Genomic DNA, 12,675 nt, shown 5'->3' on the forward strand with positions numbered 1-12,675 from the left:
TTGTAAACACCAAATTTCAAAAATAGGCTTAGTCATGAAAGGGTTATAGTGCCCCCTATAGGTATTGCACTCACCCTAATGACTCATCCTGCACAGGGGTATCTCGCTTTCACGGTATTTGCCACTGTGCAGCAATTTCCAGATCCCTGCTTGCGGTGTCCTTTAATTCTCACTCCGCATCACCCACATATAGGAAAGAGACACTACCATAGTGTAATTTCATTTTAGAAATAGATTTATTGTGGTAAACAGATAGAAAACGATGTCGCATTGATTTAGTGAATACACACAGCCTTTTAAATTCAGGAAGCCGGGAGGATTCGCGTTCCATAGCCCGAAACCAGAAATGACGCAAAGACCCTAGATGCTCCTCCCTACGCGTTTCGTCATCAATACGTCATCTAGAGCGGTGCCATCTTGCTACACCATCTGGTTTATATAGCATGTGGTCATCCCTGAACTTAGTCATGTGATCGCGGCTATTTTTGGTTAGTCCATGTAATATATATATGGGTAAGATCAATTATATTGTGTTTCCGCATGTAGTCCATACCAATTTCTTATCATCCCAAATTGCACACCTGTTGACCTATTCGGTGCTTGTTAACTGGCCGCCTACGTTTTATCCTATGATTTTAGTACCATTATGGCAGCTTATCCCCCGGATTTCCCGTGAATGATGGTCATGGGGACACCGCATGCTATATCAATAATAATATATATATAAAAGACGCATTTCCTTTACTATAAAATTGTGTAACTTAAAACCAAGGGTACCTTTTTAATAATGATATGTATTAACAAAAAAAAATTACCTATATAAAAAAATTTTAAGAAATGGGAAAGCGATTAGGTAAAAAATATAATGATGAATGTAAATAAAACAATTCAGTTGGCAATGTCTAGATTATTTTTTTTAATTGAAGGTGTATAGATAAGATGTTTTATTTGAAGTGATACTTCATAACATTGATGGTGTCCTATTTTATTCGTTATCATATGCGGAGCTATATGGATGTAAGTATGGCTTTATACTAATGGGGTACACAGTGTGAGCACAAACAAGTTAGTCTACACACACACTGTGCATACACCAGGAAGGGAAAGTAATGTGGGATGTATTCAAGATTTTCAATTGTTGTTTCAAAAATTTGGGAGAAAACCATTAAGATCTATGTTTAACCCATCGGGTTGGGAAGGTATTGAGTAAAAAAAATAGGATTTTTTTTATAACAGCTTACCTGTAAAATCCTTTTCTTTCGATGGACAGCACGGGACACAGAGCCTCAGTAATTACTGATGGGTTATATAGGTATCACTAGGTGATTGGACACTGGTACACCCTAACCAGGAAGTTCAACCCCCTATATAATCCCTCCATTCACAGGGATACCTCAGTTTTGTAGCAAAGCAATATAAGTGTATTAGAAGAGGGGTGGGACCTCTGTGTCCCGTGATGTCCATCGAAAGAAAAGGATTTTACAAGTAAGCTGTTATAAAAAATCCTATTTTCTTTCTCGAACATCACGGGACACAGAGCCTCAGTAATTACTGATAGGATGTCCCAGAGCAATGCTATCTGAGGGGGGGGGGGGTAACCACAACCAAATATGGTGCAATCAGACCTGAGGACCCTGTACCGCTGCCTGCAGCACACTACGCCCAAAGGCGATATCCTCATGCCTTCTCACATCCACCTGATAGAATCTGGTGAATGTATGGACTGAAGACCAGGTTGCGGCCTTGCAGATTTGAGCCATAGAGGACCGGTGATGCACTGCCCAAGAAGCACCAATAGACCTTGTGGAATGTGCCCTGATCTGAAACGGAGGAATCTTCTGTTTCAAACTGTAAGCTTGAATAATAAACTGTCAAATCCATTTAGAAATGGTAGCTTTTGACACTGCCTGTCCCCTACTGGGACCCTCTGGCAGCACAAACAAAACATCCGTTTTGCGAATTTGAGCAGTTGCTTCCAGATAGGCCTTGACTGCTCTTACTACATCCAAAGAATGTAGTGATCTTTCTTCCGGAGAACAGGGATCTGGAAAAAAGGAAGGCAGAACAATGTCTCGGTTTAGATGAAAATCTGAAACCACCTTCGGTAAAAAACTAGGATGAGGGCGCAATACCACCCTATCCTTGTGTACAATCAAGTAAGGCTCTTTACAGGTAAGAGCTGCTAATTCTGATACCCTTCTAGCAGAAGAAATGGCTACCAGAAAAATTAACTTCCTTGTCAATAAGGAATCTGACGTATTGGTACAAAAGGCTGTTTCTGTAACACAGACAGAACCAAGTTCAAGTCCCAGGGGTTTAGGGGCGCCCTAACCGGAGGATTAAGACGCGTCACCCCCTGCATAAAGTTTTGGACCAAAGAATGCGAAGCAAGTAGCCGTTGAAACAATACCAATAAGGCCGAAACCTGGCCCTTGATGGTACCCAAGGCCAGCTTCATCTCTAATCCCAATTGTAGAAAATCAAGAGTTCTACCTATCACAAATTTTCTGGGATGCCAACCCCTGGATTCACACCAGGATACATAAGCTTTCCAGACTCTATGATAAATCATTCTGGACGCTGGTTTCCTTGCATTGATCAAGGTAGATATCACAGGACCTGAAAGCCCACGACTTTTCAGAATGTGGGTTTCAATAGCCAAACCGTCAAATTTAGCGTTTGTAAGGCAGGATGGAACACTGGACCTTGAGATAACAGGTCTGGGCGTACCGGTAGGGTCCACGGGGAACACACCGTCATCCTTACTATTTCCACATACCAAGTCCTTCTGGGCCAAGCGGGGGCCACCAGAAGTACTGACTTCCTTTCCTGCCTGACCCTGCGAAGGAGTCGTGGCAGTAGCAGAATAGGCGGGAATGCATAAATCAGTGGGAACCGAAGCCATGGAATCACCAACGCATCCGTCCCGCATGCAAGAGGATCTTTTGTCCTTGCCACAAATCTTTTTGTTGAATCGGGATGCAAAGAGATCTACATCTGGAACCCCCCCATCTTTGGCATATGGCCCAAAAGACGTCGGGATGCAGAGACCATTCCCCTGGAAGCAACTGCTGGCGACTTAAATAGTCCCGCCTGCCAGTTCTCTGTCCCTGGAATGAAGACTGCCGATATGCATGGCACATGCTTCTCTGCCCAGACTAAGATCTGGTTCACCTCCTTTTGAGAAGCTCGGCTCCTGGTGCCTCCCTGATGATTGACATAAGCCACTGCTGTGGCATTGTCGGACTGGATCCTCCCCGGGCAACCCTGTAGCCTGATAGTCCAGGCCTTTAGGGCTAGACATACCGCACGGATTTCCAGAATGTTGATGGGTAAGGTCCTCTCGGTTCTGGACAATACCCCTTGGACCGCAGACTGTTCCAGAACTGCTCCCCAACCCGACAGACTGGCATTTGTTGTTACCACCGTCCAGGTAACCGGTAGAAAGGATTTCCCCTTCTGCAGGTTTTCGGGTATTAGCCACCAATTGAGGCTCTGACGCACCGTATAAGACAGGTGCATCGGAAAGTCTAATGCCTGAACCTTCCTGTTCCAGGCTGACAGAATACTGTGTTGCAGCAGTCTTGAATAAAACTGAGCATAGGGAACTGCTTCAAAGGAAAACACCATCTTTCCTAGCAGCCTCATACAAAGGCGGACAGAAGGACCCTTTTTGGTCCTGACTGCCAGAATCAGCTCCCTTAAAGCAGTGATCTTTGCCTGAGGTAGAAATATCTTCTCCTGGCTTGTATCTATGATCAGACCCAAATACTCCAGTCTTTTTACTGGTTTTAGGAATGATGTTTCTAGGTTGAGGATCCAACCTAGCTGTTCCAGATACTTGACTGTGGTCCTCAAGTTCCCGTTCAAGGAGGCTACCGTCTGGTCTATCAAGAGCAGGTCTAGGTATGCTATTACAGCTATACCCTGAGCCCTTAATCTGGCCAGAGGAGGAGCCAAGATCTTTGTGAACACTCGGGGTGCAGTGGCTATCCCAAAAGGCAAAGCCACAAACTGGAAATGGCGCTCTCCTATCTCGAAGCGCAGAAACTTCTGATGAGCAGGAAAAATGGGCACATGCAGATATGCATCTCTGATGTCTATCGATACCAGAAATTCTCCTCCCTGCAGGATGGAGACTACTGTCCGAATTCATTCCATGCGGAAGGACTGAATCCTTAGGAATCGGTTCAGATCCCTTAAATCCAGAATGGGTCTGACATCCCAATTTGGTTTTTGGACTGTAAAAAGGTTGGAATAGAAGCCCAATCCTTGTCGCTCTAACGCTAGAAGGAGCGACTGCTTTTTCTCTGGATCTCTGGGGACACCTGATCTGAGGAAACGAGGAGGGGGAAATTCTTGAAACTCCAGCTTGTACCCTAATGTTACTGTGGAGATTACCCATCTGTCCTGGAAGTCCTCCTGCCAGAGCTTTGAGAACTGTAGCAGTCTTCCCCCCCACTCGAGCGAGCGGGGGCGCCCCTTCATAAAGAGGTCTTAGTGTCTTGCCTAGTAGGCTTCTTCCCCCAGGACTTCTTTTGTCCCTGGGGTTGACTCTTGTTTCTTGACTCAGACGGGGGAGGTCGTCGAGACTGCCTGGAGGCTGAAGCCCCTGGCGCTGGGGAAAGAGTCCGTTTGAAAGAGGGACACTTACTCTTCTTCTTAACAGGTAAGAGAGTGCTTTTTCCACAAGAGATTCTCTTGATATAGTTATCCAAGTCCTCTCCAAACAACCTTGCACCACGAAATGGAAACCCAGCCAGCAGCTTCTTACATGGTGCTTCCAATTTTTCAACCATAGGATTCTACGTATATGCACCAACCCCAGTGAACGACGAGAGGTTTGCATGATAGAATCTCTGATGGCGTCAACAACATAACATAAGGCCGCTGGAAGGTTAGCCAACCCCTGGGCCTGCTGTTCAGGTAAAACTTTGATGACCTACTTAACATGGTCTCTTAAGTATTGAGTTTATCCAGGTGATCCCACTCAGAACAAAGGAGCTTTGTAAATTATGAACAGGAAAAGCATATATTTGAGGAGGTTTCAGTGACCCTAAAGAAGAAGAGGGTTCTTTAACTGATTCAGATATGGGCAACTTAAATGTGGAGAGGACCAATCCAGTAAGGATCTGTACTAAGACTTTCTCCTCTTGGGAAGCCGAAGAGGGTCCCTCTCCACCTGATTCCTCTGAAGAGGAATCATCCGTCCCATCCTGATCCTCTGAAAGGGATTCTTCTCCTTTATCCCAGAGCTCCTCTGCTTGAGGGTCTTGGGGAACAGAGGAAGGCCTAGTGCGTTTTCTTCCACTGAGTGAAGATGTAATCACGGCCATTAATCTTTCCTCTAAACCATTAATGGCTGAGGAAAAAACCTCCTGTGTAATGTATACAGGGGCTGAAGTGCCAGAAGCAGGTGTAGCCCCTGACCCCAACGGCTCTCCCTGACTAGCCGTCCCTGGCCCCTCAGGGGGGGGGGGAGGATGCTGTAGACAGGGGGTCCTCAGAACCTGAACGAGATCCCCTAGAGCCTCTGGTTCTTGGGGTATTTTAACCTCTTCTACCATAGTGCAAAGCAACAAGGTGGAGGTATCACAAATGAACACTGACTGCTGAGCGATGTAGTCCGGGAAAGGCTTGCTACCAAATGCCCAGTCTGGTGTTACCTTAGTAAATGCTGCCTAGGAGAATGCCTGTGTCCCACCTTACATGCGACCGTCAGCTCTGTGTCCCTCCAAAGGCTTAGTGCACCTGTAAAGTGTGCCTTTAATAGCCTATAGCCGGCAAATGTGGGCATCTGAGCACACTGGACTGACGCCCCCCCTCCCCCCCCCTTCGTTTTAGAAAAAACGTGCGCTTTCCGACCCTCCGGGACAGCATGGAGGAAAGGCTGGGGGAGGAGAAGGAAGGAGAGAGGCCTGTAGTGATGGGGCCTGCACGTGGCATGGCGGCGGCGGTGATAGCGCGGTGTATAACCGCCTCACAGACCACCTGTGGCCTCCCCCTAGTCTGGGGGGAGATATCCCTGAGGAGAGCCCCCCATCCCATCTACCTGGAGCCGGCTGGAGGAGCTTGTGCAGCGTGCGAACACTGAGACAGCCATCAGCATGAGAAGGTATGTGCTCTTGGCAGCCCCCGGTGGTGACAATAGGCATAGCATGCATTTACCTTAAAGGAGAAAACCTACTAGAATTAAAAAAAATTCTGTGGAATCTCCCTTACCTTATCCAGCGGCAGGGTTCTGTTATACAGACCCAATCTTCACCTCTCACGGTGGGCTCCGTTTGAAAAACCTTCAGAGACTGGGGCCCCCTACGAATAGGGGGATCCACAGTTCTGGGCCTGTAAAGCACCCGGCCAGAAATAAGGATAGAAAACCATTTTCTGATCTGCGGAGTCCATTTCTCTAAAAAGAGGAAGCGTTACAGGTAAAACCTCGTTTCTTCGGACACAAGGCCCGGGTACCATTCAATTCGGCCTAGAAAAGACACTTTGAAATGGATCCGGTTCGCCTGGCTTGCCCCAGTATAGGATATAGGATATTCCCTTTAGAGCTGAGCACAGGACATCTTTACACGTCCATCGCCTAAGACACTGGCGAAAAAACTGAGGTATCCCTGTGAGGGGGAGGGATTATAAAGGGGGTTGAACTTCCTGGTTAGGGTGTGCCTGTGTCCAATCACCTAGTGATACCTATAATCCCATCAGTAATTACCGAGGCTCTGTGTCCCGTGATGTTTGAGAAAGAAAATTAATTTAGTTTCCTTTTGTGATAGTTTTATCTTTTTATTGTCCCCCAAAATGTTGTCAATGGCATAAAATACCAAGTTCGATGGGTCTCTATTGTGATGTTCTCTAAAGTGTCTAGATACACCATGTTTTTGGAAGCCTTTCTTTATGTTGTTTATGTGCTCTTGGATCCTAACAAATAAGGGCCTTGTTGATCTTCCCACATACTGTTTTTGACACGGGCATTCAATGATGTACGTTATATGTGTGCTGGTACATGTTATTAGTTCCCTAATGTTATACACTCTTCTCTTCCTGTTGCCATGGACTTAAAAGTCTCCTTCTTTCTTTTGGTCTTCTTGCTGATTCTACATGGGAGGCATTTGCCACATTTATAAAAGCCTTTTAGTTGCTTGAATATTTTGAATTTGTCTGGGAGGGTCAAGTGCATTATGGACCAATCTGTTTTTCAGGGAAGGAGCCTTTCTATAGATGAAGGTTGGTCTATTTGGTAAAAAGTTTTTAGTGTAGTATTGGGCACTACAGAGCCAAACAGATCTACAAGAAGACCAAATTAATTATATTTTGGAAGGATTAAGGATGGCAATGAGCCACAATTACTTTTGATACAAGGGAGAGCACTACACTCAAACAAAAGGAGTGGCATGGGCGCCAAATATGCTCCTAACGTAGCAGATCTATTTCTTAACAGATGGGAAGAAAAGCAATGGAGAGGCACAGAAGAAGAATTGAAGGAATTTTTTGATTAAATAAACCAAAATATCTATGGTATGTCGTTTACAGGAGGTTGGAGCAAACATACCATGGATTACCTGGGATTTACACATTTTTTAAGAAAACGGTGAGCTGTGCACTTAAACCTTTTTCAAAAAGACGGACCGGAATCGGTATATCCCAACCAATCTAATATACTAATTGACAGATTCGTAGAGAAAGGGTACAAGATAAAAAACCTGGAAATCCTAAAAGAAAAAAGAAGGTCAAATCAATGGACAGAAATATTATGACAGAAGATAAAAAAGACAAGAAGAGAAACCAGCATATGGAACTGGCCTTCCTTACTGGTTGCAATAGACAACATAGGTCAGTGGAAAAGGTTTAAAAAAAAAAAAAAAAAAACACTGGCCAATCCTACAATCTGATACTACACTAAAAAAATATTTTACCAAATAGACCAACCTTCATCTATAGAAAGGCTCTTTCCCTGAAAAACAGATTGGTCCATAATGCGCTTGACCCTCCCAGACAAATTAAAATATTCAAGCAACTAAAAGGCTTTTATAAATGTGGCAAATGCCTCCTATGTAGAACCAGCAAGAAGACCAGCAGAAAAAAGGAGACTTTTAAGTCCATGGCAACAGGAGGAGAGTATAAACATTAGGAAATAACATGTACCAGCACACATGTAACATGCATCATTGAATGCCCATGTCAAAAACAGTATGTGGGAAGAACAAGGCCCTTATTTGTTAGGATCTGAGAGCACATAAACAACATAAAGAAAGGTTTCCAAAAACATGGCGTATCGAGACACTTTAGAGATCACCACAATAGAGACCCATCGGACTTGGCATTTTATGCCATTGACAAAATTAAGGGACATGGGGGGGGACAATAAAAAGAACCCTCCAATCCAATGCGTTAAACATAGATATAGATCTTAATTGTTTTCTCACAAATTTTTTAGGGCTGGGAAAATTAAAGATTAATTCCTCGATTATGCTTTTTTTGATCGATCAAAATTCTTTTGATCGGTACTCGCCTCTCCGCCGGCCTCCGGGTCTTCAGGGAGTTCCATCGGAGATCCAGTGACGTCACGGACATCGATGTCACCGAACTCCTCCCCCCTTCCCCAAGTGCCTCTGTCTGCTAACGAAGGGGAGAGGGGAGGAGTCCGGTGACGTCGATGTCCGTGAAATCATAAATTGAGGAAGACAGATCCTAACGATTTGATTGATCTTACTGGTCAAAGTATTCAGATAAACATATATGTAAATCCTGGACTTAGCTATGAAAATTAACATATCTGAGGGCTTTCCTGGCTGTAAGTCAGTTTGACGATGAACTGACATTGATTGATTATCCAGCAATCAAGAAACATTTATGATGAGGGCACTTTTTTTCCAAAGAGCTGACACTTTGCTGTCTCAGCAGGTGATGGATGTCTCTGGCTCTCCATCGGTCCCCCTGATGCACAACGGTGCTATTTAAATAGACTGTAGGGTGATGCCGTAGCCCCGCCCCACTGAGGAAGTTCTGAGGAAGTTCTGATTGAAATTGAACGTAACGCGTACGGGGGAAGGGGCTACGCATTACGTCAGCTAAAAGTAGTCGGATCTGTATGTGCGTTATAATTAATCGAAATTAGTCGATTAAAAAAAAAAAAAAAACGATTAATCGAACATGAAAATTTTAATCAGTAACAGCCCTAAAATTTTTAAAACAATTGAAAATCTTGAATACATCCCACATTCCTTTCCCTCCCTGGGGTATGCACAGTGTGTGTGGCCCAGTTATTTGTGCTCACACTGTGTACCCCATTAGTATAACCATACATCCATATAGCTCAGCATATGGTAACGAATAAAACAGGACACCATCAAAGTTAGGAAGTATCATGTCAAATAAAACATCTTATCTATATACCTTTAATTTAAAAAATGAATCTAGACATTGCCAACTGAATTTTATTATTTACATTCATCATTATTTTTTTACCTAATCGCTTTCACATTTCTTATAATTTTTATATAAATAATTTTTGTATAAGAAATTTTTTATATTAGGTAATTTTTTTTATATAATATTTTTAGATAACTGCACATTACATAGGGGTTAAAATATATTATTATTAAAAAAAGGTACCCTTGGTTTTAAGTTACACAATTTTATATTAAATGAAATGCGTTTAATATATGTATATTATTATTATTGATATAGCATGCATTGTCCCCATGACAATCATTCACGGGAAATCCAGGGGATGCCATAATGGTACTAAAATTATAAGATAAAACATAGGCGGCCAGTTAACCAGCACTGAATAGGGTCATCAGGTGTGCAATTTGGGATGATAAGAAATTGATATGGGCTACGTATGGAAACACAATATAATTGATCTTGCCTGTATATATTACATGAACTAACCAAAAATGGCTGCGATCACATGACTAAGTTCAGGGATCACCACGTGCTATATAAACCGGATGGTGTAGCAATATGGCGCAGCTCCAGATCATGTCTTGGTGACGAAACGCGTAGGGCGGAGCATCTAGTGTCTTTGCGTTGCTTCCGATTTCAGGCCGTGGAACGCAAATCATCCCGACTTCCCAATTTTAAAAGGTTGTGTATTCATTGAATCAACGTGAGTATGTTTTCTGTTTACCACAATAAATCTATTTCTAAGAGGGAATGACACTATGTTGGTGATGCGGAGTAAGAATTAAAAGGAGAAAGGCATAACCAACACCGCAAGCGCGGGTCCGAAAATTGCTGCACAGTGGCATACTGTGAAAGCGAGATACCCCTGTGCGGGGTGAGTCGTGTAATACCAGTACCAGAATACACCAGTGACTCACTTTGCACTTGGCACTTTGTGCACACTTATATTTATGTATGTTAATTTTTCATGTATAAATAAATTGATTTGAGAGTTATGTTTAGACTTCAGAATATAATTTTACATAGGATCACACAGACTGCCGCACTGTGATATCCTCAACCCATGCAGACATTGCACACAAGAACAGCGCCATACCTACCTTTTGATTTCTCACTTGCACTTTACATTCCACTCAGGTGGTTGTACCAGTAGGGGCATCAGTTCATTACTAACATTACCTACAGCCATAAGCGCGGGACCATCTACACGTTTTATATTTAATATACTTGCTTTTTATGTCATTTTAACCAATATTTCTGGTAAGTGACAGAGTCTCTTTAAGAACTTACAAGTTTAAAATGAAAACTGCTCAAATGAATGCACACAATGTACATTTATTTGAAAGTCAGCACAATTTAAAAATGACAAAATGATAACCTGTTTTTCCGAGCAAGAATTCTATTGATGTATTACCTTTTACATTGAATGCTACACTCGTATAACTCCTTTTTCATACTCTTTAGTTCTTCTCTGAATTTCTGCAGAACTTGTTCTTTTTCAGCCATTTTGCTGTGGTTTTCCACTAGTTTCTCTTCTGCAATCCTAAGAAAATGTAATCATAACAATGACTTTATTACACGTTACATTAGGGTTGTCCCGATACCGATACTAGTATCGGTATCAGCACCGATACCGAGCATTTGCCCAAGTACTTGCTTCCCCCGATACCTAGAGGACAGCTGTGATCGGCGCGTGGGGGAGTTACAAGATTCTCCCCCATCGGCTTTCAGCAGCTTTAGTGACATACAGCGGTGATCGGTCACTGCTGTATGTCACTGCATCCTCCTCCATGCCCCCTCCGTTCCTCTGTGCCTCTCCGCTGTCCCCTGCATTCCTCTCTCCTTATCTGTCCCCCTCCGTTCTCCCCCTCCGTTCCTCTCTCCTTATCTGTCCCCTCCGTTCCTCTCTCCTTATCTGTCCCCTCCGTTCTCCCCCTCAGTTCCTCCGTCCCCCTCCTCCTTCCTTTGTGTATGGATAGAGTCAGCTGACTCTGTCCATTCACATAACTGAAACATTGTAATCTCCTGTAATTACAATGTGTCAGTTTATGAATGGAGAGGAGCCGCTGTCTTCTCTCCATTCATTCTCAGTGCAGCTGACGCTGCAGAGAAAGGGACTGGGGAATCTCTATCCTCTGTCTCTTTCTCTGTCTCAAGGGGGAGATATCAGAGGTCTGTTAAGACCACTGATATCTCACCAAAGCCCCCCAAAAGGGCTGATTAAAAAAAAACAAAAAAAAAAGAAAACAATAAAGAATAAAAAAAATATTATTGTAAAAAATAAAAATTGTAAAAAACAAAACAAAAAAAAAAAAACACACACACATACAACGTTCACCCCTCCCAAAAAAATAGCAACAAAAAAAAAACTGTCACGTGACATAAAAAAAAAAAGTATCGGTAATTGGTATCGGCGAGTACTTGAAAAAAGTATCGGTACTTGTACTCTGTCCTAAAAAGTGGTATCGGGACAACCCTACGTTACATTAAGTATATTTTACATTATGTGCATAATGTACACATTAAAACATATTTTCAGATTTTATAAAACTACACCTTTGGAAAATTGGACACCAGTTTTTTTTTTTGGTGTTTGAATCCTTTACAATACCCGTTTCACAGTCAACCTCTGTACTTTTACTCCTGTCATAGTTATGTGACCCAAACCTGATCCATAATAGGACCTGTTTGTTTTTTTTTTTACAAAGTGAGAAATACCTTTTTACACATTAAGAGAACCACATACAGTACACTTTGAACAGCTGACCCACTCTGATTACTGAGATCTAGGCTCTACTAAAGTGCACAGGAACTCAAAAAGTGAAGATTTGCTATCTTATAGAAAATATCTAGAAATCTGTATTGTGCCTGAGCGATTGGTTTTCAATTCCTTGTGAAAAACAGCAAATGAAAAACTACTGTGCTGCTCATTGCTCTCCTTGTTGCAGAGGAAGCTGTACCTGAGGACCTACAGCATAAGGATCTACAGGTTTCTGCTTTATTTCAGGGGATCTGTGCTTCCTCCACTTCTATTTCTGCTTCTTGAAAATTAACCCACCTGCCATTAGATCACCAGTCATCAGGAGGACAGCTCTGATACGAGGAAGCAAAACCATGGTTCTACCAGATGGCCAAATCTACACAGGGGCACATTGTGGAACAAGGCATGGCAAGTCAGTAAAGGGGAAAGATCAGCTGCATGGAGACCATAGGGAATACCCGTAACCAGTCCTTTGCCTTCAGGGCCCCTTTAATACTACACAA

General features: G+C 43.0%; 1 protein-coding gene across 4 annotated transcripts in view; it reads right to left on the reverse strand.

Moving 5' to 3' along the window:
* The window catches only part of CCDC18 (coiled-coil domain containing 18), a 207,509-nt gene that overhangs the window by 150,564 nt on the left and 44,270 nt on the right, over positions 1 to 12,675 (reverse strand). For all 4 annotated transcript variants that reach the window (XM_073593126.1, XM_073593128.1, XM_073593127.1 and 1 more), the window contains exon 6: positions 10,826 to 10,954. In XM_073593126.1, the coding sequence (XP_073449227.1) occupies positions 10,826 to 10,954 (129 nt within the window). The remainder of the gene's footprint in view (positions 1 to 10,825; positions 10,955 to 12,675) is intronic.

The sequence above is a fragment of the Aquarana catesbeiana genome, linkage group LG07 (genome assembly GCF_042186555.1).
Source record: "Aquarana catesbeiana isolate 2022-GZ linkage group LG07, ASM4218655v1, whole genome shotgun sequence".
NCBI classification, from domain to species: domain Eukaryota; kingdom Metazoa; phylum Chordata; class Amphibia; order Anura; family Ranidae; genus Aquarana; species Aquarana catesbeiana.